The sequence below is a fragment of the Cucurbita maxima genome, unplaced genomic scaffold (genome assembly GCF_002738345.1).
Source record: "Cucurbita maxima cultivar Rimu unplaced genomic scaffold, Cmax_1.0 Cma_Scf00001, whole genome shotgun sequence".
Taxonomy (NCBI): Eukaryota; Viridiplantae; Streptophyta; class Magnoliopsida; order Cucurbitales; family Cucurbitaceae; genus Cucurbita; species Cucurbita maxima.
In genome coordinates, this window is record NW_019272017.1 from 4,381,003 (window position 1) to 4,407,818 (window position 26,816).

The 26,816-nt window shown below is 36.9% G+C and overlaps 5 protein-coding genes across 9 annotated transcripts; 4 read left to right on the plus strand and 1 right to left on the minus strand.

Moving 5' to 3' along the window:
* The first annotated feature begins 274 nt into the window (after positions 1 to 274).
* LOC111488367 (uncharacterized tRNA/rRNA methyltransferase YsgA) lies at positions 275 to 2,601 on the plus strand. The gene is made up of 4 exons (XM_023136076.1): positions 275 to 575; positions 1,224 to 1,521; positions 1,875 to 1,925; positions 2,127 to 2,601. Exons 1-4 carry the CDS (start codon positions 328 to 330, stop codon positions 2,523 to 2,525), a joined length of 996 nt encoding a protein of 331 aa, XP_022991844.1. The 5' UTR covers positions 275 to 327; the 3' UTR covers positions 2,526 to 2,601.
* Positions 2,602 to 6,289: 3,688 nt separating this feature from the next.
* LOC111488331 (L-type lectin-domain containing receptor kinase IX.1-like) lies at positions 6,290 to 8,727 on the plus strand. The gene is made up of 2 exons (XM_023136027.1): positions 6,290 to 6,659; positions 6,817 to 8,727. Exons 1-2 carry the CDS (start codon positions 6,384 to 6,386, stop codon positions 8,602 to 8,604), a joined length of 2,064 nt encoding a protein of 687 aa, XP_022991795.1. The 5' UTR covers positions 6,290 to 6,383; the 3' UTR covers positions 8,605 to 8,727.
* A 1,777-nt stretch (positions 8,728 to 10,504) lies between these two features.
* On the plus strand, positions 10,505 to 14,562 carry LOC111488340 (probable rhamnogalacturonate lyase B). Of its 2 annotated transcripts, none has more exons than XM_023136034.1 (16): positions 10,505 to 10,682; positions 11,327 to 11,405; positions 11,493 to 11,614; positions 11,694 to 11,744; positions 11,818 to 11,937; positions 12,016 to 12,135; positions 12,227 to 12,362; positions 12,537 to 12,707; positions 12,776 to 12,931; positions 13,022 to 13,128; positions 13,233 to 13,323; positions 13,408 to 13,549; positions 13,630 to 13,786; positions 13,877 to 13,993; positions 14,074 to 14,200; positions 14,276 to 14,562. In XM_023136034.1, exons 1-16 carry the CDS (start codon positions 10,573 to 10,575, stop codon positions 14,513 to 14,515), a joined length of 2,046 nt encoding a protein of 681 aa, XP_022991802.1. In that variant the 5' UTR covers positions 10,505 to 10,572; the 3' UTR covers positions 14,516 to 14,562. The 2 variants fall into 2 exon arrangements, with proteins under 2 accessions (XP_022991802.1, XP_022991806.1); XM_023136038.1 differs by having other exon boundaries at positions 11,330 to 11,405.
* A 3,462-nt stretch (positions 14,563 to 18,024) lies between these two features.
* LOC111488359 (dof zinc finger protein DOF5.7) lies at positions 18,025 to 19,883 on the plus strand. The gene is made up of 2 exons (XM_023136064.1): positions 18,025 to 19,127; positions 19,617 to 19,883. The coding sequence occupies exon 1, from the start codon at positions 18,065 to 18,067 to the stop codon at positions 19,100 to 19,102; it is 1,038 nt and encodes a 345-aa protein (XP_022991832.1). The 5' UTR covers positions 18,025 to 18,064; the 3' UTR covers positions 19,103 to 19,127; positions 19,617 to 19,883.
* A 1,698-nt stretch (positions 19,884 to 21,581) lies between these two features.
* On the minus strand, positions 21,582 to 26,487 carry LOC111488375 (cytochrome c1-2, heme protein, mitochondrial-like). Of its 4 annotated transcripts, none has more exons than XM_023136088.1 (8): positions 26,364 to 26,487; positions 25,660 to 25,730; positions 25,159 to 25,373; positions 23,436 to 23,715; positions 23,167 to 23,238; positions 22,285 to 22,401; positions 22,062 to 22,127; positions 21,582 to 21,979 (listed from the first exon to the last, which is right to left on the minus strand). In XM_023136088.1, exons 2-8 carry the CDS (start codon positions 25,714 to 25,716, stop codon positions 21,863 to 21,865), a joined length of 924 nt encoding a protein of 307 aa, XP_022991856.1. In that variant the 5' UTR covers positions 25,717 to 25,730; positions 26,364 to 26,487; the 3' UTR covers positions 21,582 to 21,862. The 4 variants fall into 4 exon arrangements, with proteins under 4 accessions (XP_022991856.1, XP_022991867.1, XP_022991884.1 ...); XM_023136099.1 differs by having other exon boundaries at positions 26,286 to 26,463; XM_023136116.1 differs by lacking the exon at positions 26,364 to 26,487 and adding an exon at positions 26,282 to 26,303.
* Positions 26,488 to 26,816: the final 329 nt, after the last annotated feature.

The window sequence follows — 26,816 nt, forward strand, 5'->3', positions numbered from 1 at the left end:
CAATGTTTTAAAGTCTTGAAGGGAAGTTAAAGTACACAGCTGTGCAGTGGGTTGGGCGGTTACATTAAGGTTAATTAATATTTTAAAATTTTATACTTTATAACTATTTATAACTATTAGAGGATATTTGTGTAATTCCCTTATTAAGTATATCTGGTTAAATTTATTTATATGATTTAGTTGGTAAGTAGGAATTATTATTATTTAGATTTATTGTTAGTATTTATATTATCTATTATATTAGTCTTTCCATCTTATAAAAGAGACACGTAAGACGATGCCTCGTGTAAATTTTGAGAACAAAAGAAGCCGAGTTTAATTTGAAGAATGCAATGCTCCTGCATTTCCTTGCCCTCAAATTTGAAACTCGGACCTTCCATCTCCAAATTCAAGCTATCATCAAATCTTAAAGTGGAAGCCATTGATCTTGCTGCAAGAATTTCACTTCCTTCTCATGTGAAAGCCATCACCAGCACCTCCAACCCCTTCGTCAAGCATTGCGTTAAACTCCGCTTCAGTTCCTCTTATCGCCACTTCCATGGCTCCGTCCTCGTCGTCGGCGCTACCCCAATTAGGTCGCCTCTTAACGCTTCACTTTCTGCGTCTATCCATAATTTTGTTCTTGAATTGAAAAAACCAAATTCGTCTATGCAGGGTTTTGCCTTTCGAATTCTTTTTGTTGATACATTTCATCAAAAAGGAAACTCTAAATCCTTGAATATTTTTGCACATTTGTCGTATGGGTTAACCAATTCCCTTCCTTCGTTTATTGTTTTTCCCAAGTAAGGATGAAAGTTGTTCTGTGAGTTTCTCCTGAGATGTCGGTTTGATATGAGTAGTTTTATAATTGGCCCATTTTAGTTTCTGAAGAATTAAGTTCTTGGAATCAGGTCTAATGTAACAGCAAGCATGTGACTGAATGTTTTTGAAGCACCCTTAAGCTTCGTCCATAGTTTCATTTGCTTGTGACTGTTCTCTGATTGAGCTATAAAGGATAAATTGTTGGAGTTGTGTACAATATGTGCTTTCCAGTCATTTGAATTCAATCCTTATTAATGTTTTCCCATGAGAAATTTGCTAGCTCCCCCCACCCCCCGGATCTTGGGAATTCTACTTCTGTCTGTATTAGTTCATTTTTCTCAAGCGGTCATTCTTTGAGAGCAATATTTTGCTCGACTTGACGAGGTTTGTATGCACATACATCTAATCTTAGTGTTTTACAGAGAAATATGCAAGTTTCAAGAGTCTCTGCGTGGGATAAGTTGTACACTGGCGTGCCTACTTCTGCTAGATGAAGTCGAGGTTCCTGAAGAACTTGTCGATGTCTCTGTTCGTATCGTGCGGGTGAGCCCAACTGTGATGAAAAAGCTTTCTGGAATGCAATCGATAGAATCAATTGATGCAATTGCCCTCATGAGAATACCTGACAGTTTTTGTAGTTTAGATGGAAACTTAAAACAAGCACATTCTAAAACATGGTTTCCATCTCCACATCGAATACTAGTCCTCGATGGAATCCAGGTAACTATTTCATCTGGAATCGACCTAATCCTGTAATTTGGTGCATTTAGCTGTCCTGTCTCTAAGTTGTTTTAAAATAGTTATCATTTCCTGCATTTCATTCTATAGTTACTGCTGAGATAACTTGGTACTTTGTGTTAAGCTATCTCTCAAAGGCCACTTTTGGTATTTACCTGTGCACATTGACATGGCAATAGTTTCTCTGTAGCTATGGTCTTCTTAATCTATCTTTAAGGCTTTGAAAAGAACTTTTAATGCTTAGCATTTTATTTATAAAGTACTACAGATAATTTCATTGATTTAGTATCGATATGTGAACATGACATTTAAAGGTTCGTTTTCGCTTATTGCAGGACCCAGGCAATCTTGGTACATTAATCAGGTCTGCTTTGGCCTTCAAATGGGTAAGGTTATTGGTTTGAATAATCCTTCTTTGAGCCCAATTTTCAATGAATGCTGATGGACATACTCACCTTGATGGTTCAAAATTACCTGAAGGATTATACATGACATACCGTGTCTAAGACTGCAATTTTCTGAAGTATGATGAAGCATTTGGGTATGTCAAATAAGTTTTCTGATACATATTTGGGTATGTCAAACAGAATGGTGTGTTTCTGCTTCCTGGGTGTTGTGATCCATTCAACGAGAAGGCACTCCGAGCCTCACGAGGAGCATCTTTTCAGCTTCCAATAGTCTCTGGCACTTGGAATCATCTTGAGGCTCTAAAAACTGACTTCCAAATGAAAATGTTGGCTGGACATCCCGAAAGTAATGAACTGAAGCCTGTATCGGTCCTTTCACAACAGTTCGCGAATTCTTCAAAAGATATCTCATTGTGCTTGGTTTTGGGGAGTGAAGGGAGTGGTCTATCTGAGAAATCTTGGCAGGTATGTGAGCTTTTGAGCATTCCAATGGTGGGTGGTTTCGAGTCACTCAACGTCTCAGTTGCAGGAGGAATTTTCTTGTACATGCTGCAGGCTGAAAACGATAGACATATTTGATGTACGATTACCACAACTTGAATTCAAGTTTAATGAAACTTGATTTTAATTAATGTGACTTAGACTTTAATTGGAACGACATTCTTCACATAGTTTGATTGAGATACTTCGATTCATATTATTCATATTACTTAGCGTGGGATTTTTCATCTTTTTGTAAAAGATTGATCCCTCCATGGTAACAGATTGGTCGTTTACTTGGAACTTCTCCAACAAAAATTATATGAAGGTTCTCCCTATGCAACCCAACGGGAGCCAAAACCGCTCAGCATGCAACTCTCATGAGAGAGAAGCTTAAGCCTTCATGTGCTCTACTTAGATCAAGGGTACGCACAGTTGGAAATGCATCTTTTCATGAGGCCAATCTGAAAATTTAACTCGTGAGCTTGGGTGTCTTGACCTGAATTTTTAGGTTTCAAAAACTCGTACTTCTAAATAGAACAACTCCCTCTATGATTGCATAGCTCTTGAACGCACCTCCACCTTGACCGGCCGACTGTTAACACTGAGAAAAAAAAAGGAAAACAAGGATGAGTATAACTTGATTGACCGCCTGTTAACACTAGAAAAGAAAAGGAAAACAAGGATGAATATAAAAGTTATACTCAGTAACCACCTACTTGTAGATTCTCATCGCGTTCTAAGCATAATAGATTCCACGGGCTACTCATTGGCTCTAGGATATCTAGTTCTAGTTTTGTCCCCTTGGGGCTATTCTAGTCTACGTTCTTTTATTTTAAACTTGAGTTCTTTATGCTGAGCTTTGAATGACTAGTGACCCTCTCTGAGGCGCTACCTTATGCATGGCTCATATGAGACTATATAGTGTCTTACCTAGGGATGAGTTGACACCTCCCAGTTGGGGCCTCATCCAGCTAATGGGTTCGATGTGAGTCTCGTTTTCCATGCGAAAACAGCCAAATCAGTTGGGTTTTGATCAGAAACCTCTAGTCCCCACAAAGTTGTTGACAAGATATATATATGCCAAGATTCTATCTAAATTAGTACCCTATCATCCTTATTTATGTGTTATTAAATTGTTAGGATAATTGTATGCATGTGCTTCCACGCATGTTTGAGTATGATTGATATGTTGATATGACTATATTTATGTATTGTGAAACACCATGACGAACAATGTAAGATCAGCGTACCAGAACACTATGAATATGTATGTACGTCTCATAATGTTAATTATGGAAGCATGATTTTAAATATTTGGACCTCAGAAACATATTTTGTAGGGACGTATATCCATGATAAGCTCTCATGTACGGATGACATTCATCGTCATATGTTATTATCTCCTTTAAACCTTTAAATAAATAAATGAGTACTGTCACAAGAAAGTTCCGAATGAAGCTAATGACCATTCTTTTCCTTTTGCTTTGGTTGCCTAATCTTTTTTGTTTCGAGGAATTCTTAAAAGATAATTATATTAATAATCTCATTTTTAAAAATGAATCTTTAAAAGGATATTTATTGAAATAAAACTTTCATTATTTTTTATAAATTTAAAATTGTAGAGAGCATTATTAAATATATTTGTATTTCAAAATGATTGTCCGTCCTTGTTTTATTTCCTGATGATCAATTAATTTTCATCTATTAACTATATACTACTTACCATATAATTCTCTAGTAAAAGTCAATAAGATCCCATCATAAACTAATTTAATAAACAATATTAATTTGCTTTTCCTATATAGAAGTTAACGTGGTTACGTGTGATTATCGGTACAACAAGTTGGGCTGTCCATAGATGTGGATGGAGGCATATTAGAAATCACAAACCTCTGCAATCAAACTCGTGTGAACTTTACTCTTAATTTTTCAAAAGGCCTCGATTCTTTACATATAAATTCATAATATTTTTTTTAATTACTGTGTTTGTTTGGTCATCTTTTTAATTAAATCAAACAAGTTTCTTAATGACTTTAAAAAATGTATTTGATCCATTAATCAATATTTAAGGCGGAGTTGCCACCAACCACCTTTCAAGAAAAGGTCCATGGATATACAATAACATATATTGGGTGATGCATTTGAATCCTAAACTTCTATGGGCACAAAAGCGAATTCTTTTACAAGCCCACTTCTAATAGATATGGTCTATTTTAGCTTGTTACAAATTGGAGCTTCACGATTTTAAAACACGTCTACTATTGTGACATCCCGCATCAGTTGGAGAGGGTTATGAAACATTTTTTATAATAGTATGCAAAGTTCTTCATATTAAACGTATTTTATAAAATCGTGAAACTGACGACGATACGTCACAGATTGAGGCTCTAAAAACTCCTAGGAGCATCTTTTCAGCTTCCAATAGTTTCTGGCACTTGGAATCATCTTGAGGCTCTAAAAACTGACTTCCAAATGAAAATGTTGGCTAGAGGACATCCCGAAAGTAATGAACCGAAGCCTGTATCGCTATCGCAAGCATTTACAGTGGTATGATATTGTCCACTTTAAGCATAAGTTCTTGTGGCCTTGCTTTGGGTTTGTTCAAAATGCCTCATACGAATGGAGTAGTATTCCCTACTTATAAACCCATGATCTTGCACTAAATTAACTAACGTGGAACTCACTCCGAATAATAATCTAACAGTTTTAAAAGTTCCTTCAAAATCACAAATCATTTTGAAGTATTTACAAAGCGTAATGCTGGAGAGAAACTGGAGAGAAGTAAAGGAAAAGGAAACGGAAGTAGAGAAATGATTAGTGGTAATAACAAGTCTATCTCCAAAAAGTCTTATATGAATCACTCTTTGGATAAGTAAAACAAATAATTATATTAAAAAATGTTCCGGGTTTGAAAATTTCAAAATGTGTACTCTCCACCAAACGTCTATTGAAGCTTTCTCCCCTTTGTTTTTTTTAATAATTAAAATCAAAACACTAATTTCCCCTTAAATTATATATTTTTACCTATCATTAATCCTCTAATAAAATTCGATCATAAATTTATTTTTCCTATACGAGAAGTTAATTTGGTTGGGTCGGATCTTCGGGTGCAACAAGTTAGTGTTGTCAGCACATGCACACGGAAATATATTAGGAACCATAAAGCTCTGCCATGGCATGATAACAAAAAAAAGTATTTTATCCATTATTCAATATTTAAGGTGGAGTTGCTACAACCACCTTACAAGAAAAGGCCAATGCAGGGTGATGCATTTGAATTTTAAACTCCTATTTTGCACAAAAGCCCATTCTTTTACTACACCCATTCATTCACACACCAACAAAAAGTAACAATTCTAACGTTCCAAAGTTATGTCTGTGGGTGTTGAAGGGGCTGGGTATCCTCCATCTCCAATTGCGAGGGCTGCCAACTTGGTGCAAGGATAAGTCTCACCAACATCGAAGTTATTTGAACCAAGACTTTTACTTCCATTAAGTTCATGCACGAATATCCAGGATAATAAATAAAAAAAGGCCTTTGAGGTCCCTCAACCCAATGCCGTGCTTCCTTCCTTTTCCAAGTTGCCTCATCGATTGGCTCCTCAAGTTTAGCCTATGAGGACATTTTAAGAGTTTATTATTGAAGTGGTTACTTATTCGGATTAAAAAAAATACAACTTGAATGGATGGTGTTGGACCAATTAACCTTTGAATTATTTTATTTTATGACTAAATCAAAATTTAACATCTTTTGCAATAATTTTGTAATAAGATGTTCAAACTCTCATGTGTCTGGAGAAGCAAGAGAAGAGTTGAAGTCAATGTTCCAAATGTTTTATATTTGAACTACAACACAATCCTCTTCTTTCTTATATTCTTGCATTCCCAAAGTCACCATTTTGTTAACCCACTTTCCCCATAATCCCTTCTTCTCTCTATCTCCCTCTCTCAAGCATGGCCATTTCCAATCTTGGAGTTCAAACAAACCACCATTTTCATGCACTTCAAGTCTTCATCTTCTCTTTCATTCTCTTCAAGGTTCATTCACTTTCCTTCAACTTCCCCAACTTTCAACCAAACAATCTCGACATATTCTTCGAAGGTGATAGCTCCACCAGCAATGATGTTATTCAACTTACAAAGAACCGAGCCGACGCCTCCCTCACCGAGAGTGCCGGCCGAGCTTCCTACGCCAAGCCGATACGCCTATGGGACGCCTCCACAGGACAGGTAATGTAGGATGTATAGCATGTCATAGTTCGTGTTTATTTAGTTCATTTAGTTTCATGAACTTGTTAATTAGTGCTTTTAGAATTCTAGTATAAATAGTTTCTTTGATTTATTCCATCATGGATTTGGCTTAATCAGAAATCCGGTGCATCCGCAGGTTGCGGACTTCACCACCCACTTCTCCTTTAGAATCAACACACTTAACCAAACTGTATTTGGTGATGGCATAGCCTTCTTCATCGTCCCTTACAATTCCACAATCCCACCTAACTCAACAGGGGGTTTTCTTGGATTATTCAGCTCCGACTCTGCTTTTGATACCTCCAAGAATCAAGTTTTTGCTGTTGAATTTGACAGTAAGAAGGATGATTGGGACTCGAAGGAAGATCATATAGGAATCAATATCAATTCCATTAATTCTACTCGTCATCTTAATTGGAACTCCAGCATGAAGGATAACCGATTGGCCAATGCCTGGATAACATACAATTCCTCCACTAAAAATTTGTCTGTGTATCTAACTTATGATCACGATCCGATTTTTACTGGAAATTTTAGCATCTCAGCTTCTGTTGACTTGAAAAGTTTATTGCCTGAAAAGGTCAGAATTGGATTCTCCGCAGCTACGGGGGACTGGTATCAAATACATAACATGATTTCTTGGAACTTCAATTCAACCTTGGACGATAATACTGGAGGTGGAGGTGGAGGTGGAGATAAAAATAAAAATATTGGTTTGGCCATTGGCCTAGGTGTTGGGCTTGGTGTTTTGATATGTGGGTTGGGCTTGTTCGGCTTTGTTTGGCGGAGGAAACAATTGAGAAGCAGAATGGAAGATGTGGAAGATCTTATGGATGATGAGTTTGAAAGAGGAACTGGCCCAAAAAGGTTCACTTATAGGGAATTAACTCAAGCCACAAAGAATTTTGATGAGGTCGGCAAGCTTGGGGAAGGAGGGTTTGGAGGTGTTTACAAGGGTTTGTTAACCGAATCAGATACAGAAATCGCGGTAAAGAGGGTTTCCAGAGGATCAAGACAGGGGAAAAAAGAGTACGTCTCTGAAGTGAAGATTATAAGTCGTTTGAGGCATAGGAATCTTGTTCAGCTCCTCGGTTGGTGCCATGAACGAGGCGATTTCCTTTTGGTTTATGAGTTCATGCCCAATGGCAGCCTGGATACCCACCTCTTCAAAGGTAAAACCATGCTAACTTGGGAGGTTCGATACAAAATAGCTGTAGGTTTGGCTTCTTCTTTGCTATATCTTCACGAAGAATGGGAACAATGTGTGGTGCATAGAGATATCAAGTCCAGCAATGTAATGCTGGACTCGCATTTCAACGCCAAACTCGGGGATTTCGGGCTTGCAAGGTTTGTGGACCATGAGATGGGCTCACAAACTACTGTTCTGGCTGGCACCATGGGGTATCTAGCCCCAGAGTGTGTGACGGATGGCAAGGCCAGTAAAGAATCAGATGTTTACAGTTTTGGTGTGGTTGCTCTTGAGATTGCCTGTGGACGGCGGCCAGTAGAAGCAAGAGCCGAGCCTGATCAAGTGAGGCTTGTGGAGTGGGTGTGGGGGATGTATGGCAGAGGCCAAGTCCTAGAAGCTGCAGACAAGAGACTGGCAATGGACTTCGATGAGCAACAAATGGAGGGTTTGATGGTGGTGGGATTATGGTGCTGCCACCCTGACTTCAAGATGCGTCCCTCCATAAGACAGGTGATTAATGTTCTAAATGTTGAAGCTCCACTGCCCGCCCTGCCTTCAAAGTTACCCGTGCCGATGTACTTTGCACCGCCGTTGGATTTATGCAAGTTTACGTACACATCGACAGGCTCCACCGAGACGCCAGTGGATAGAAGTGAGTGTTCATGTAGTAATTGTTCGAATTACACCACAAAATCATCAGGATCAAGTATGTCGCTTTTGAAATCACAAAAATAGCAATAGTTTGCAGCCTACATAGCCTTATATAGTTGTTATTAAGATTTTTGGGTTTTGGCATTTCATGTAAAAGATGCTCCAAATGGTGTTTTGTAGTGTCCAATATTATCTCAATTATTGACTTGATTGAGCCCTTCAGGCAGTGGGATGAACAGAGAAAAGGTGTGGTAAGCCTATCTTATAAATTATTTTCGTCTTCAATTTTTGTGTCTGTTTGTTTGCTTTAATTCGTGACTCAACCCTTCTTCATTTTCTTTGAATAACTTCTTAATCCCACTCATAGAGTAACTCTTTCATTTTGAGCGTTAACTTCAACATACAAATAGTCAACTTCTTTAATTGTTTTCATATGGGAAAGAAATAATTTGAAAACAAAGTATTTAAATGTTGAAATTAAGGTATTTAAATAGTCAACTTCTTTAATTTTTTTTTTTTTTTTTGTTTGTTTGTTTGTTCACAGACCTAGAGTGGAAAAGAGTAAAATTTAAATGCATTAAAAGACCATTTAAAAATTCAATTACATATTAATATTAGTAGACCTTGAGGAAGAGGAGCCGCGATGGTTTTCCTCCCGGCACACGTTGTTGTGTGGTGTTTTGTTGGAGAGACATAATAATAAATAAATAAAAAAAAAAAAAAAGTGTAAAAAAACTTTAGTTCAATGCAAATTGTTTTAAAATTTTAATAATTTGAAGGTTTAAAATGATTGGGAGTTTAATTAGGAGTTAAAAAGAGTAGAAGGGTTCAGGGGGTGGTCTGGTCTCGGTACCAACAACAAGTAGCAGTGGCAATGGGAAGTAGCAAATTATTAGGCCTTTCCGCGTGTCATGCACCCGAAGGTTCTGCTCAGCGCCAATGTGCGGATTCCGAGGCTGAGCCCGCCTGCCTTTCAAATTCTCTCTCTCTGGATTTGTTGCTCCTTTTAGAATTTTGAGTTTCCGCCTAATTCTTTTTGTTCATTACGCCTCTCTGAATTGGTATTTTACCCAACACCTCAATTACTTATTTAATCAACTTTTTGTATGCTCAAATACCTGATGTATTTTTTAATGAGTGGGATGGACTTGACCAAATTAAATTCACTTCTAAATTATAAATTTCAAATTGAATTGTTAATATGCTTGAACCAACCATTTCAATAGCTTTAAAAAATGTCTTATTGGTCCTGTAAAAAATTTCAATTCTGAAGGTAAATAATCCTAAACTTTAAATTGGGTTGATAGTTGGTAGTTAGACGAGAACGGTTTTAAAAACTTGGTAGTTTTGAAATGAAAATTTTTGAAGTTAAAAGTTTCATTATTTAAACATATTACCTATTAAAATGGAGAGCAAATCTTAATTTAAGATTTAAAAATAAATAATTAATTATTTTACTAAAGGATGGTGTTTTATGATTGGGTTTGGATTGTTTTATAATTAATTATTCATATTGACTTTTTTTTTTAATTGGGTATAAAAAATGTACATATAAAATGGTCAAATTTTGGGTTTAATACCGTAACAATTAATGCATTGAATTTGCAACAATGAAAATTTCAAAACATAGGAAAAGACAACTTCATCTTCCATTTTCAAGAAATGGAAATCAATGTCTTCGTCAGCTGAGTCTTACCTTTAACCTTTTACTTCCTATATATATATACATATGTGTGTATGTACACCTTCACGTGACAGCTTCAACCCAGTTGTTAAGAGACCAAAAACAAAAATAAAACAAAAAAACCATTTTTTATATATTTGTATGGTATTAATTCAGTCCATTAAAAGGGAGAGTTAAAACGCTTTTACTCTAGCTAACTGCTTGCCATAACAGAGGTAATTAACTTCGTCTCTCAATTTCTATCATCCTTCATAAGAAGCCTTCGTGCCATGTTCTTGCTTCACCATTACTTTAATTAAATCCATTTTTTCTTCTTTTTTCTGCTCCTTTTCTAGTTTTATACTTTAATTTCAGGCTAATTTCTTTAAATGAAGCTATGGGGTTTGGCCCTTTGGTGCACAGCCATGGCTGCCGCTTTCTTCTTCTTCTTCTTTCCTCTCCACCCCAGTACCAATCGGATTCCGACCACCCCACTAAGGTAATTATTATATTCATCTACATTTTGTTTATTTTATAAAAAAAAAATACAATTTTTACCCATTCAACTTTGACCTGCTGGCCTCTGCTTCTTCTGCAAGATGAATGCATGCAGAGCCGAACCAGAGGTTGAAGACGACGGGAACAACCAATATAGTTTTTTTTTTAAAAAAAAAAAAGAAGAGAAAATTTAACTTCGTTAAATGTACAATAAATGTGGAATTATGTCGGGAGTCATATATTATTTTGTCACGTTTGTATAATTAATTTAATCTTCACCTATTTGATCTTACAAAGGAGAATGTTCGATTTATGGCCACAGGAATTTTATGCTGTTTTTTTTTTTTTTTTTTTTTTTTTTTTTTTCTAACCCCACATTGTCACGGGACAAAGTGCCTTTTCGGTCTTTGAAATATGTGGACCAATTAAAAACGGACAAGTGTCGGTGAGACGGTTTTACCTTTACTGTTCTTCAGAAAAGAAGATTTCAGTTTATTTGTTTGTTTGTTTATTTATTGACTTCCAGTATTTATTTGTTTCAACTTCTAAATAGATTCTCTAATTTATCTTTAATTTTAAAAAAAAAGATCAAATTTGAAAGTTTGATTAATATAATATATAGTAAATTAAATATTGGCCCTCTAGTAGTAGAAACTTAATGGGCATGAACATCAACAATTCTTCGGGGCAATTCAAAGTCAGACTACAAAGAAGTGGTGGAAATGTAAGTAATTATACTTTTCCCTTAAAACAATTAAATTTATTGGCTTCCAAAAGGCAACACCTTTGTCTTATTATTACTATAATTCAGGTCGTGATGGATAATGGTATTGTCCAAGTTACTCTGTCCACCCCAGATGGTGACGTGGTTGGATTGAGCTACAATGGAATCGATAACATTCTGGACACCAAAACCGAAGCGCCGAACAGAGGGTATGTAGAACCATATATATATATGGCTGAAACAGAATTGGTTTGGATTACTATTGAGGGCTAAGTGTTGTGTTCACAGCTACTGGGACGCCGTATGGAACAACCCAAACGAACACATTAACACTGACAGGTATAAACCAAAACCCATTCTCCCTTTTGGCTTCTAAATTCTAATCACCAGAAATATTGTTGTCCCCATTTAGATTACTAGGAACCACGTTTAAAGTGATAGTATCCAACGACGAGCAACTGGAAATCTCGTTTGTCAAAACATGGAGCGTTGCAGTTGGGAACAAGAACGCCCCTGTCAATGTAGACAAAAGGTGGGGAGTATTTTGTAACTTTCATAAACCAAGATGAGTGAAAAATGACGTCGTTTTTGCTTCCTTTTGGCTCTGCAGGTTCGTGTTGCTGAGAGGAAGCTCTGGGTTTTATACGTATGCCATATTCGAGAGGCTGACCGGGTGGCCGGAGATTGAAATGGATCAAGTTAGGATCGTTTTCAGACCTCAGAAAAAAATGTAGAACAATTTAAAAAAACCCCTTTCGGATTCTGTTCTTTTGCCTAAATTCTGAGTTTAGTTTTTGATATAAAATGGTTTGGGTGTTTAGGTTTGATTACATGGCTGTATCGGACAGTAGACAGAGAGTGATGCCGACAATGGACGACCGAGATAATGGTGATCCATTGGCGTACCCTGAGGCTGTTCTTTTGACCAATCCTGCCAATGAGAAACTCAGAGGAGAGGTATTTTTACCATTTATTTCTGAAAAAATTCATTTTATATCTACGCACACACATTTGAGGCTTTGAATTGGGTTCTTTGTTGGATTCAACACATCGGCTTTCATGATCAAAATCTGGGTTTGAAGTGACCCCATTGATGAGAAATTGAGAATGATGAGTGATGTGTGAGTGCAGGTAGATGACAAGTACATGTACTCAATAGAGGACAAGGATAACCTAGTTCACGGCTGGATCTCCAGAAATCCACCGACTGGATTCTGGATGATCACTCCTAGTGACGAGTTCCGCGTCGCCGGTCCGGTCAAGCAGGATCTGACCTCCCACGCCGGCCCCATCACTCTCTCCGTAAGTTCCCGTCTAACCCATTTCCATTTCCATCTAACAATACCTTCACTCTAATTTCTACCACACAGATGTTCGTTAGCACCCACTACGCTGGAACGGATGTGGGCATGAAATTTGCAAAAGGAGAGCCTTGGAAGAAGGTCTTCGGCCCTGTATTTGTCTATCTCAACTCTGCTTCCCCTAAGGAGGATTATCGTTCTCTATGGCAAGATGCCAAACAACAGGTCCCCCCTAATTCTCTCCTTCTCTCTATATCTCTTTTAATGCTGAATTTAGAGTAATTCATTCAACTGACATGCATCAAATTATCACAGTTGGCAACGGAAATCAGTAAGTGGCCCTATACGTTTCCTCAATCAGAAGACTTCCCTTCTTCTGCCCAAAGAGGGAGCGTCGCCGGCCGGTTACTAATCCGTGATGGGTATTCCTCTCTCTCGCTCTAAACAAATTTGAGTCTCCCTTCCCTTTGTGATTAAATTCAAAACATTGTGAATTGAATATGCGTATGCGTATTGTTTCCATCAGGTCTATTAGCGACAGACTTTTGCGTGCGAGTAATGCTTTCGTTGGATTGGCATTGCCTGGTCCTGTGGGATCCTGGCAAAGGGAAAGCAAGGTAATCCTTTTGTTAATTTCCATTCCCCAAAGAGTTCTCAAACGAAGACGTGCATGCTAAGATATTATACTTCCATTCTTGTAGGGCTATCAATTCTGGACTCAAGCTGACAGTCACGGCAGCTTCTTAATCAATAACGTCCGAGAAGGAGTTTATAATCTTTATGCTTTTGTTCCTGGCTTTATTGGAGACTACAAGTATGAGGGAAATATAACAATCAAGGCTGGTAAGTAATAAACAACTTTCTCTCCGTCACATTTCATAAAAAAAACCAAACCAAACCAACCTAAGCTCTTCGTTTTGTAGGGTCTAAAACTAAATTGGATGAGATGGTGTTTGATCCGCCGAGACAGGGCCCAACCATCTGGGAGATCGGCATTCCCGACCGCACAGCAGCGGAGTTTTATGTGCCCGACCCTTTTCCGACTCTCATGAATAAACTATACATTGACCATGATGACAAGTCGGTTTTAAAAATTCTGTTCCACCCATTCTGTTTTGTTTTGTTTGAATCAAAATTTAATGATGTTGAGAAGTTGGGTTTGATTAACAGGTTCAGACAATATGGGTTGTGGGAACGTTATGCGGCTATGTATCCAAATAATGATCTTGTGTTTACTGTTGGTGTGGATAATTATACCCAGGACTGGTTCTATGCTCATGTTACCAGGTACGTTTGGGGCTTTTCTTTTACATTTAGTTAGTGTTTTAGGGACTGATTTAAGAGGTGTTTCTTGTTCTTTTATGCAGGGATGTGGGGAATCAAACATACGAAGCAACCACATGGGAGATCAGATTTTCATTGCAATCTGTGAACCAAACGGCAAATTACACACTGCAAATTGCATTGGCATCTGCTGCTGATTGCGAATTACAGGTATTAGAGTGTGTGTGCGGAGTAGTGTTTTTGTCAAAGATTAAAGTAACACTCTGTTCTGTTGTGGATTTGAAGGTTCGGTTAAACGATAAAAAGTCGAGCCGACCCGGGTTTACGACAGGAAGGATCGGAAGGGACAACGCAATTGCAAGGCATGGGATTCATGGGCTTTACTGGTTATACTCGGTGCCTTTCCCTGGCACTCAATTTCTGAAAGGGAACAACTCCATGTATTTCACTCAGGCAAGAGGCCAAGGCCCTTTCCAAGGTCTCATGTACGACTACGTTCGACTCGAAGCTCCACCTCGAACATAATCCCCCCGTCTCACTCACACAGTGTTTTACAATTTTTTTTTTTTTTTTGTTTTTAAATTATAACTACATATTGCATCAAAGAAAAGTAATTCACTCAAAAACCACAGAAATTTAGCACACGCAAATATAGGATTTAGGTTAGTTGGTAAATGTGGCCCTTTAGATGGTTCAAAGAAATTGTATACTGCTCCATCAGAAGCTGTTTTGAGTTCTGGCAAGTAATGACAAGCAGTGATTATGGGAGTGTGATCTTTCTCTAATGTCAACTGTGATCAATTCAAACCTCCACATACCAATATTGACGTACACATTTTGTGGTAGAGTGTGTTCAGAAGCATTGAACGCCAGGTAATACCTTACTGAATATGCGAAGACATGGAGAATAGAGAAAGGTAGGTGGAGAAGAGTGGGATATGGAGGGAGGGAGGATGAAAAGAACCCGTGAGAAGTGTTGTAAGTCTGTTTCTGGGTTCCAGGGGTTAGGATAATGCATAGCCCTCACGGGAATCCACACACCCCTCTTTCACGTGTTTCTCTTTCTCTCTATTTCTTCATCTTCTTCCTATCTGCTGTCAATGCCTCACACTTTGCTGTTTTTAGTAACACTCTTTCTATTCTCACGCCATTCTACTTTCCTCCACCGCATGCACTCATCTTCTATCTGAAAAATAATAGCAGCATGAATAAGCAATATCATCCTTCATCCTAATCTAGTTTAGTTTGTTGGAGCTCATCTATTTCATTAAAAAAAATTTAGGGTTAAAGACAATCTAGCTAATTCTTTGCTATCTCGTGCCGATGATCAATGATAAGCTAATGATCATTGATAAACTAGTAAATCTTTAACTACACTACATAGTAACATGATCACATCATCACATATCATAATTCCCTGAAATATTATGCGGGCTTTAGTTTGACAACCTATGGTCAAGGATCCGCTAGTGAATCATATCCACCTAACTGCATAATCATATCACAGATTGTAAACCATAGACAAGGTATAGCAGATTGTATAACTAAATCACCTATCATGTTCAGTAAATCATTAAAATCGGGCATACGTGCATACTTCAATCGTGGATCATTTCAATAAATTCAATCTCATTTCATCCTCAAAATTAGATACTAACCTATATTCAACTTATTTTTATAATTAAAACGTAAAAATATTCTGGAATAACTACTTACAACCATCATTCTCTTAATGGGTTTCAATATGTCCAATTCAACCAACTACCACTCACGTAATCATGCTTCTCCTATAAGAAAAACCTAAACAGGGAATCCAGAAGGTTGAATTTGTAGTAAAATTGACCCATCTTCCAATCCAAATTCCTGAAAATGGATTCAAAAAATAGAAAAAATGAGCATATCAAGCAAAAAAGCGCAAACTAATTCAGCTGAATCCACAATTCAATAGCTAATGTGAAGGGAAGTGGAATGGGACATTTATCGACCAATATCCATTGCTAAACTAAGGGAATTGATTCGGAGATGATATTGATACAAAAACCCTAGAAGGACCCACCCACCCATGTTCGACGAGGATCTGTGCAAGCCTTTCGGTGGTTCTTCCCCAAATTAAATATCACAACAACCTTGCCCACTCTTTAACGAACCAAAGCCCTAAAAACAATAGTTTTGCAACACTTCACGAAACCTACTCCCTCTCTTCTTCTTCGCTATCTAATACACATCCATTTCACTCAATAAATTAAACCATAAAGCATAAAATAATAATAATAATAATCCCTAATCATTCTTGCTTCTAATACACTCAATGGGCTCTACAACAACACCGGCTGCCAATGATTAGGGATGTCTGGTCTAAAACTGGTTCCTTTATTTTTCCTTGGTCGGGTCCTTTTTAAGCTACATTTTCCATTTTATTTCAATGGGGCTTCTCTATTCTCTTAATTGAGGAAAATTTGATACTTATTAACGACTCAAACCGACCATTAAATTAGTGATTCAATCAAGTAAATAGCATCTCGAAACTTCAGATGAATAAATACTTCGTAAGATATGGTGGAGCATGTTATAAGAAATATTATGTGAAATATTTGGAATGGTATAAGTTAGTTTGACCAATAAAAAACATGTTGGTTCGATGGATGCTCGATATTGATGATAGGATTCATATCTGGATAGATTAAGGATTTGCTAACTAACTCCTCATTATGAACTTAACTTGATTGTTCATGGCCTCTATAACATTTTTAGCAGTGACTTGTACTTCCATGATTTTTACGTTATGGAGCCTAGTAGGGAGATGTCAACTAAAGTATGCCAGAGGAATTGAGAATAGTGTCCATAATGCTATGACGAGAACTATGGGTTGGAACTCATGATGGGGTGAGTGTCTATGGTATGTAGGTTGACGATGATGACAAAAAAGACCAGTAAACAACTAATCAAGATTCCTTGGATCCCAAAGATAGAACTTATGAGGGAGTAAGTTCAAAAGAGTCGAATCGTGAGAACCGATGGTCTACGTAGAGCTAAGAGAAGAGAACTTAATGGCTTTCGCACTATTAACCTAAGTTCAGCTTAGGTGAACCAAGTTAACCTAGAGGATAGCCAAGGAAGATCCTATGTCTCAGAAATGGGAATGCTAAGTACGAATAAGATATATGAACAATTGAACAAACTAAACGACATAAGACTTTAAACTAACTAAGAATCGAGTATTTTGATACCCATTTATGCTATTTCAATTTTTTCAGATGAAAGCTACAGGATGCAAATGAGAGGAGGGTGTACACAGATGGGTAGAGGTCAAGGTAGATGTACATCATTAATTTTCAAAGTCTATGTTTTTGCATGAACTAAGGGATGTTTGTAATTGTTTATGGTCTTGAAATGGCGTTTGGTTTTGAAAGGGGACAATACGCAAGAATGAAGAGAGAAAGGTAAGGTCTGTTGGGTGAGTGCCACTGATTCTGTGTGTATCGATTGGTGTGCTCTGAGCTACTTATTATTACGGATCAGCTCTCACGCTGCTCCCTCTCACACCACATATAAATCTTCAACTTTCTGTTTCGCTAAATCTATATCAATCCCAATCAATACCATTCATAGCCTTACGCTTATATGACAATGCCATGCATGGGCTGTGCTTCCACACTCTATTACTGCTTACCCTCACTTATGTAAATATGTACTTTGTACGGTGTTTTCATACACTGTTTCTGTCTACCCACACAACACACAACTCTCCAAATGGGCCTCTTCAATTTCAACCCATCATCAATTTTTCAACCCTAAACTTTTCTAGCGAGTTAAATTGACATCTCCAAGAAGAATCAAGATCAAACTTTCTCTCGATTTATCGATGAATAGATTAATTGTATATGAGGGTTTGTATTTGTATGTGTGTGTGAAACCAATATTTGATGAAAATCACAAGCACCCATCAACATCCATCATAATGTCAATCACTGCATGAAAACATTGAATTTAGTATATTTGCCTCTGGAAAAGGGAAACTGAAACACCCGAGAGAAGGACCATAAAAAACTCTTCTTTTTTTATATATTTAATTTAATGTGTGCCTCTGTTGCTTTTGCTTCTTCCTCCTTTCCCTTTTATTTCTCATATATTGACTTCATTTGCAGCATCCATCCCATTCAAGAACCAATGAGGCCCTCATCGCAAGAAGAAATCAGCCAAAACTCAGGCACAACAAGAACCAAATCATCGTCAAATACGAAACAACAGCAAACACAACAACAACAACCTCTGAAATGTCCTCGATGCGATTCCACCAACACCAAGTTTTGCTACTACAACAACTACTGCCTCACTCAACCTCGTCACTTTTGCAAGACCTGTCGTAGATATTGGACCAAAGGTGGCGCCTTGAGAAATGTCCCCATCGGTGGCGGCTGCCGGAAAACCAAAAAGCTCAAATCTTCTTCTTCCAATAATTCCAAACTCCCCTCCGGCGACACCCCTGCCTTCAGATTCTTTGCTGGAATCTCACCCTCCATTGATTTCCAATTGAATGGTAGTCTTGGAGTTGGACTTTCATCATCTTCACCACAATTATTCCCAACAACTCCCACCACAAATCATCCGTACATGGGCCTCAACTACGACACCAATTTCCCTCTAATTCACCACCACAATACCAGCTCAAATTTAAACCTCCAACCTCACTATAATACCAACACCACCCTTGCATCTTCAATTCAATCTTTGAGCTCTCTAAACCAAGACCTCCATTCTAAATTACAGCAACACCGGTTAGCTATGATATTTGGAGACCACGATCATGTGCAAAACAAGGATCAAAATCACAAATTGTTGCAACCCATTTTGTTTCACAATCTAGAGCCTCCAAAACAGGATAGTTGTTTCAATATCCATGATCCTAGAACACAATCTGCAACAGCTTCAACAACCGGGGAGGATGCTACTCCAACTGAATGGTTCTTCGGAAATAATTCTTATGATGATCGCCATAATCATCATCAAGTGAGTGCCACAAACAGTGCTGGTGGGAATGGGTGGAATCATACTAATAATAATAATGGAGTTCAAGCTTGGGAAGATTTGCACCATTTCACTGCCTTGCCCTGAAGCTGCTACAAATTGAAAAAAAAAGGTTGGAGTCTTATCCAAAAGATCATCATAGTGAATAAAATTGAATATTATGTTAGCTCATATTTTAATTCAGTTTAGATGTTTATTTAGTGTTATTGTAAGTTTGATCAAAGAGATGGCATTTACTATAAGTTAATTTCTTATTGGGTTTGAATTATTCCATTGAAATGCATAACATTTTGTTCTTTCCAAGCAATATATTCAGAAATTGAAGAGACCCATTTATAGGGATGAGAGATTCTGTTTGAAATAAAACAAAAACAACAAAAGGGCTAATGTTAGTTCTTATTTATATTCTCTGCCTGGTTTTTTTAAAGTAAATTGGTGATTTCAACAGTTGTTATCATGAAAAGTATATAAAAGAAAAAAAAAGGTTGAAGTCGATATAATTTAATTTTATTGGTTTATTCATTGGGATCCGAGGAAATAAGTTTTGGAGTGTTATTAAAAACTAGAAGTTAATAGCATATCTTTGATTTGTTTTATGCAGAGAGAATCAAAAGGTACGCTTGTGTTCAAAGTATGAGAGTGTCAGAGTTTAGATAGTATCAATCCTTATGAGGGGGACTTAATCTGTACCTTACTCAACATTATGTCAACATGTATAAATGAAAAATGGCAGTGTCGCAGTGTGGTTTTGCAGCCTATAACCTCTTGTTCTTCCGCTCTTAGCCTCTCAGGGGCTTCAGTAAATAGCCTGTAGCCTGCACCTTTCTCTGATCCTCTTTCATATATAATTAATTACACACACACACACACATACTGTACTTTGTGTCTGCAAAAACTGGTGGCTTTGGGATTGCATTGAATGAATTGAAGTGTCAATTTGAAGGAGAAAAGGGTTAGGGTTTGATTAATGTTTATAGGTTGTTTTAAGAGCTACTTGTTAACTCAGCATCTCTTCTTGTGTACTGCAGCCTCGAAGATGCTTTGTTTTTTCCTTTTCTTTTTCCTTCACTGAATCATTGCTTTTTCTGTCACCCCTTTGCTTGCTTTTACCATTTAGTGAAAAGGGTTGGGCTTAGAGTTCAGTCCCCTCAGTGATTAAATTTTGTTTTTAACCTTTCAAGAGGTCTCTGTTCAAAGCTCCAGTACTGTTCATTATAAAATCGTTTTTAAGTATCAAAACTTGCAAGTCTATTACCAAAACCTCAACTATCATTAAACTTAAATAAATATATTAAAAATCAAACAATATTATTCATGAAATACTTGATGAGAAAATCTTTTTTTTTTTTTTGGATGGATGAGACCTTTGATGATATAAACATTAACAAAACTATAGGGTTGGACATGATCCTATTGTTGGAATTTATAGACTTTTAAATAGACGTAAATTTAAAAGTGGTCGAACTAAGCGCCCATTTTGTTTCTCTAGTTCATTGGATTTCTTTAAAAATGAAACTTCCAAAAAACGTAATGTTTTTGGATGCATAAGTATTAGAGAGAGAGAGAGAGAGGGAGAAGAAACGTATGAAGAGGGGCGAGTAAACGTGATAGAAGTGAGGAACAGCGTGGGATAAGGAAAGCTTTTGTTAGAACTGCAAACTGTCATTTTAGAGACCATGCGAGGACCTCATGACCCATCATATGCTCTACATATATAGATACATGAAACTTCAACACCTCCCCCCCTAAAAACCACAAAAAAAAAACTAAAAAGTTTAGCCTTCTCTTGTTTTCAAACAAAACAAAATTATGAGTTATTCTTTTCCCTTCGTGTTGAATAGACATTGATTATACGAGAAAGAAAATTTGTCGTGAGACTTTTTTTTGTTTCACACGAATGATTTTCGACCTTTATGGATGTGGGTTTTGGGGTTAAAACATGCACGAAAAACAAGACAAAGAAAGGAATCTTCCCCTTTTATGAAGGATTAGCAACCACACATATAATTATGATATAATTTAGTGTTTAGTGTTTGCTTGGAATGAGTAATCAAAGATGGTGTCGTTTTGTGGAAATTATTGGCGTTACATCCATTTCTTTGCAAATAACCTTTTTGTTTTTGGTTGTGGTGGTTTCATTTCGGATTGGAAAACAGAAAAGACTAAGGAGAATGTGAGAGCTTTGCTTTATAACGTGAAGACTTTGATTGAGCTGCTTCTCATCACTCAAAATCTTTGACATTTCCTTTCGGTTTTCAATTAACATACCAATTTGTCCCTTTTTCAAGGAACAAGTATTGGTTCAATCAAAATTATCAATATTTGTATTTATTACTTTTACAAGAAATATATGTGTGAAATATGTTTTACACATAGCATAACTTAATTATCCGATATGTTGTATTAAAAAAATCAACTCAGGTAGGTTTTGAGATTGTTGAGATTGTAAGATATTTTGGATGAAACCAAAAGCAAAGGTACGAGTCTAGATCTTGAGTGATACAAATTTATCGTACCAAATAGTACAACATATAAACTAATCACTGAACAGGCCAAAATGTGGTCATTTGGTAAAACATAATTGTTATCTCCAAATAAGGCAGACACCCTTCGAATTCGAATTCCTTGTTTTGGCCTATAAATCTTACACACAATTTACCACAAACTAATGAATTTATTTTCATCAAAAAGGAGGAACTCGACACTTGCAGGTCATTTCACTGCAAATTAACGGATTCAAAAAGGAAATTGCTTCGCAAGAACCATTACATTCTAACAGATACTTATTGCCAATTCATTTCTTCCCAGAAGCAAAATAATAGACACAAACTCAAATGCAGGTAGCTACTAGTTGACTACATCAAGAACCAGCTTGCGGGACTTCAAAACTGACCACTTCAATCGTCGGTAGTATGCGGCCTGAAGTAGAGCCAAAGAGAGCACGAAGATCCATTTGAATCCCATCTGCCATTCAAGGCCAAACACACATCAGACAAGAGAACTAGAAACGTGAAACAAGGCAACATAGATTTAACATGCAAATTACCAGTTTCCTTTCTTCCATTTCTGGTTCAGCTGCCCATGACAAGAATGACACAACATCTTTCCCCATCTACAATACAAAGGGACATGGAACTTATAAGTTGATGTATGAAGGATCAATACTTGAGCAAGATGATGCTCGGTCAGCCCTGGTAGATTTGTGCATTCGTAATACATATTCTCATATTCTATACAACTTATGAACTTCGCATATTTTGCAGACTAACCTGTGCTTCTGTTGCAGGGGTACCATCTTCGTATTCAACAGCTCCATCATTAAGCATCTTAGGCATTGCAATTGCTCCGCCAGGGAAATAAGGGTTATAGTGCAGACCCTCTCGGATCTACAAAACCATTCAGAGTGTTCTTCAGAATTGAGAAGAGTTATCAAGCTGGAAAATAATACAAATTTGCTTATTGGTTGGAAATATTTAAATTGCGTCCAATTCTAAGCTTTAAATGACCATGGCCCACTTCAAATCGAGTACAACACTATGAACTAATGTTTAACAAGGATCATAAGAATAAAGGCTTGTTTCATATTTATTCAAGAATAGAATACTCAGATGGAAAAAAGATACTCCGTCAGACTCCAATGAGGCAGTGGAGTAACAAACAAAACTAAAATCAATATGCAAGACATCTGATGATTTCACAACAATGAAGAAATACAGCTTCCAAAACAGGCTACCTAAGTTCAAACTAGACCTCAGAGGTGGTTACAATTTTCTACCATAAATAAGCACGAAAATATGACACTCTACTTGCAGCTTCTGAGGCCACAAGAAACGTCTATCTCGCACACTAAAAACAAACAAATATGGAGTATATTAATTTCAACGAAGATATGCAACATGCACATATCTGTTCCATGTGAACTGTACCCACACATTACATCAAAATTGGCAGGCAATAGAAGACATCTAAAACTAACTAACCCTACTGAAGGAAGCTCACATGAAATAACAGAACATGGTAGTATCCTAATAAGGGCAATCAAAATATATCTTCTACTCACACAAGTCCCATAATTTACAACTGTAAATTTGCAATGAGAAATACAGAACATCCTATGGAATTTAGTAAAAATAATGTGGATTAAAATTTACCGAAACACCAGCAGGTGGGTCACGATAACCAGTCAGAAGGGAAAATACATAATTCTGACCATTATGACGAGCCTGAGAGGGAAAAAGATAAAATGACATTAGAACAAAGTTCATTCACAAATTCTCTACATTATGTGCATAAATGATTCTGTTTTTATCACCAAGGGGGAAAATAACGGATAAACATTTTGGTATCAATAGTCAACACCCATGATTTGATATATACAATCTTGCTTCCTGAAACTACAAGAATGATAAAGAAGAATTACCTTTGTGATGAGGCTTAGATCCGGAGGGTAAGCTCCACCATTAGCAAATCTAGCAGCTTGCTCATTGGCATATGGTTCAGGAAACCGATCACTGAGTTTACCTGGACGAGTGAACATCTCACCCTCATCATTAGGCCCATCCACTACCTCAATTTCAGCAGCCATTGCTTTCGTCTCCTCTTCAGTATATGCAACACCAACCAAATCACGATATGATATCAAAGACATGGAATGACAAGATGCACACACTTGTTGATAAACCTGATGACCACGCCGAATCCTGCTCAACCAAAATCAACCTTAGAGCATTAAGATTATACACTATCATCAAATCTCTCTCAACATAAATGATTAATGTTGACCAATTAATTTATTGAGTCAGGAGGAACAGATAGGAAATATGTTATCCACAAGACCATAGGGAAACAAATTAATGGATAAGAAAATGTGACATGCTCCTTCACTTTGAAATGTTGGCAAGGAATTTAAAAGGATTTTAGTCTCACCTGGTGCTTACCAGGAAAAGTTTTAACTCTTTGAAACCCCTATATATGGGCAAAGATCTAAGGGAGAATGTTATTCTGGCCAGCCTTGCCTTGATAGATTTAATTGGAAAGAAATTGTAGAATTTTTGCTGACTCTTCTAGAATGATTAGGATCTCATTAAATTACGGGCTCTCTAAATAGTATTTCTTCTCAATTTCTTTTCTAATTACAGTTCCTTCTTGATATGAACCCAATGAAAGAACTATTAGTAATCCTTTGAAGAGACGATTCCTTATCTCCCCCTTCTTAAACATTTTCAGGGTTCAAAACTAAAATGCTAATTGGAAGAGATTTATATAATTTCTCCACCCTTTCTTTGAAATTTGGGATATTATCAAAATCTGGGCTCACTTCGAAGCTTTTTTTCTAATCTTTCTTGGCAATTACAGTTCCTTCTCGATAAACACCAAATGGAAGAGTTTTATAATCTTCCATGCTTGGGACAATTCCTAGTGATTTCTCTTCTATTTCATAAGAATAACCTTTTGTAATCCTTTCCTGCTGAAGAAGAAATTATAGAATTTACTCTTCCCATTCTTTGATTGTTGGAATCTTATTTAATTCTGGGCTCCCTTTGCAGATCTCCTTCCAGTCTTTTTCTTTTTCCATTCTTTTATGTCATCAAAATTCCGCCTTAATAAATGTAAATTGGGAAAGAAAAAAAAAAACATTTCACATAATATGATGATGATGATGATTTTAATAACAACATCAATAACAAGAAGGATAAGATGATGATAAAGATGATAAGACTATGCACAATCTATGGAGGCTGTCCATTAATATAAAGTTTCTTAATATTTCAATGACCAAGGACGGGATTGAATGGGCCATCTACTTCTAGACAAAAGACATAAGAAGGCCATCACCTCATTAAGATATGAGCCATCTATCAATTTCTAGATGGGTCAATGATAAGTGACGAGCACAAATGAGCAGTCAACTTCATGTCAAAACAGGGGAATGCTATAATAAATTGCTGCACTCTACAATAATATAATCCATCTAAATCAACTAAAAAGAAAATAAAAATCATTAAAAACATGTAGAACATCTTATAGCGGGCTTAAAACACTAAGGTAAGAGCTGTGAGGCTGATGGTGAAGTAAAGACAGCTCAAGAATTCCGACAGTTCTATAAAGCAGGGAAAAAGCAAAAAGTCATCATCATATCTTACGAAGCATGATCATATGAACTCAAAATGCCCTGGTGAGGCCAGGGATAGTTTGGACACTCCAAGCCATGTTCTGCCTCATCAGCAGATGCCAAAGTTGCAAAACTGAAAAATCCAGAAATGCCTGCTCCAAGTAGCGCAAGCCTTCTAAAGGAGTTCATCCCAGCAAAGCCAGCTTCCTCGTTTTTTGAAATAAGGGAAGAGGTCAAAGGAGGGGTCTGCACAAGTAAGGTACCGTAACCACAACTATGTATCAGCTAATTTAATTGATGTCACTGATCAATGAAATAGAAACAGTCCTCTTCATCTCCCGTAACTACGGTAAAAGTCACCTCTTCAACAATGTAAATACTGGTGACACCAACACTGTTCCCTAAAATCAAGCATTATAGTGACTAACCATATAGATTCTTTAACGTCTATTTATGACAGGACAAATAGAAAACTCAATCAAAAGCTTATCCTTTGTGTTTAGGACATAGAATAACAAGCTAAAGTACTTACAGAAGATTGAGATGGAAATTTCCTGAGTAAGTGCCGGATCATTCCTCCCCCAGCCATTCCAGACACAATTTCTGCAAATTATTCACACAAAAAAAAAAATCAAAATGGACAAGATAAAACACATACACTGTTTCAATAATTGCAGAGAGTTCAGAGGAGAAGATTACTATACAAGACGCATCACCCAGAACTCACATAACTGATAACTTCAACAACGAAGATAAAGGGAAAAAGTGAACGCATACTACCTAATACGAAAATTTCAGCTAATTACAGAAAATGCCATTAAAAATGCTGGTAGAAATAAACACAAAATCAAATTTTTTTAACCATGTCGACAATCTATTACCGCTTCAAACCCCATTTCACATGAATCAACATCCATACCAAAACAAAACTCCCATGTCATGGAACAAATACTTCTACGCAGTACAGAAATAACATAATTATCCTTTCAATCAATATCATAACAGCTTAAAAAGCCACAAAATTGAAACTACAACCAAAATCTAAAACACGGCATGACATGCCATATAAAACCTAGCCCGAAAAGTGAAAACAAAGAGGAAGAACAGGCATAGATCCGTGGAGAAATCGGGCAACAAAGCAGAAGCAAAAATACACACGAAACAGCTAAACAACGCGATCCAAGGGAATAGTCGGCGCCGGGCAAGCAGGAGGTGCGCGGAGAAGGGTCAAATAACCTGTTGAAGCTCAGAGATAGGATTCAGAATCAGAGGTCCTTCGCAAATTGCAGGTGAGGCGGGAGAAAAAGAAAAAAGAAAATCTATGGTTCAGAAATGGCTACCTGGCCCAACAATGTTGGATGGGCTCCTGTGGCGTCTAGTGTTTGCTTGGCCCTAAGTGGTTCGGTTCGGTCCGGTCTTGAATTAAAATGGCTGAACCAATTCTGCAAAAACCGGCAATTTTCAAGAGCTGAATTTTTAAATCAACTAATTATTAGATATAAATTTAATTCTATTCTAACAAATCAGTAAATTTTACCATATTTTTTCATCTATATGTATGAAAAAAGAATTAATTTTTATCTCAAAATTTGTTTGTCATGGAAAAAAATTGATACATATTTAAAGACAATAGAAATCTTAATCTCCTCTGTTAAAAATAATTTTAAATAAATTTCAAAACCGATTGAA

Excerpts from the sequence above, each read along its gene's own strand:
- LOC111488359 (XM_023136064.1), top strand. The coding sequence starts at position 18,065 with ATGTGTGCCTCTGTTGCTTTTGCTTCTTCCTCCTTTCCCTTTTATTTC.
- LOC111488375 (XM_023136088.1), bottom strand. The coding sequence starts at position 25,716 with ATGGCTGGGGGAGGAATGATCCGGCACTTACTCAGGAAATTTCCATCT. Across the intron at positions 23,716-25,158 it reads AGTTCATATGATCATGCTTC|GATTCGGCGTGGTCATCAGG; the intron begins GTAAGATATGAT and ends TTGGTTGAGCAG. Across the intron at positions 22,402-23,166 it reads ACCCACCTGCTGGTGTTTCG|ATCCGAGAGGGTCTGCACTA; the intron begins GTAAATTTTAAT and ends ATGGTTTTGTAG.
- LOC111488367 (XM_023136076.1), top strand. The coding sequence starts at position 328 with ATGCAATGCTCCTGCATTTCCTTGCCCTCAAATTTGAAACTCGGACCT. Across the intron at positions 576-1,223 it reads GTCGGCGCTACCCCAATTAG|AGAAATATGCAAGTTTCAAG; the intron begins GTCGCCTCTTAA and ends AGTGTTTTACAG. Across the intron at positions 1,522-1,874 it reads TAGTCCTCGATGGAATCCAG|GACCCAGGCAATCTTGGTAC; the intron begins GTAACTATTTCA and ends CGCTTATTGCAG.
- LOC111488340 (XM_023136034.1), top strand. The coding sequence starts at position 10,573 with ATGAAGCTATGGGGTTTGGCCCTTTGGTGCACAGCCATGGCTGCCGCT. Across the intron at positions 10,683-11,326 it reads ATTCCGACCACCCCACTAAG|TAGTAGAAACTTAATGGGCA; the intron begins GTAATTATTATA and ends TTGGCCCTCTAG. Across the intron at positions 13,787-13,876 it reads TACATTGACCATGATGACAA|GTTCAGACAATATGGGTTGT; the intron begins GTCGGTTTTAAA and ends TTTGATTAACAG.
- LOC111488331 (XM_023136027.1), top strand. The coding sequence starts at position 6,384 with ATGGCCATTTCCAATCTTGGAGTTCAAACAAACCACCATTTTCATGCA. Across the intron at positions 6,660-6,816 it reads GGGACGCCTCCACAGGACAG|GTTGCGGACTTCACCACCCA; the intron begins GTAATGTAGGAT and ends GTGCATCCGCAG.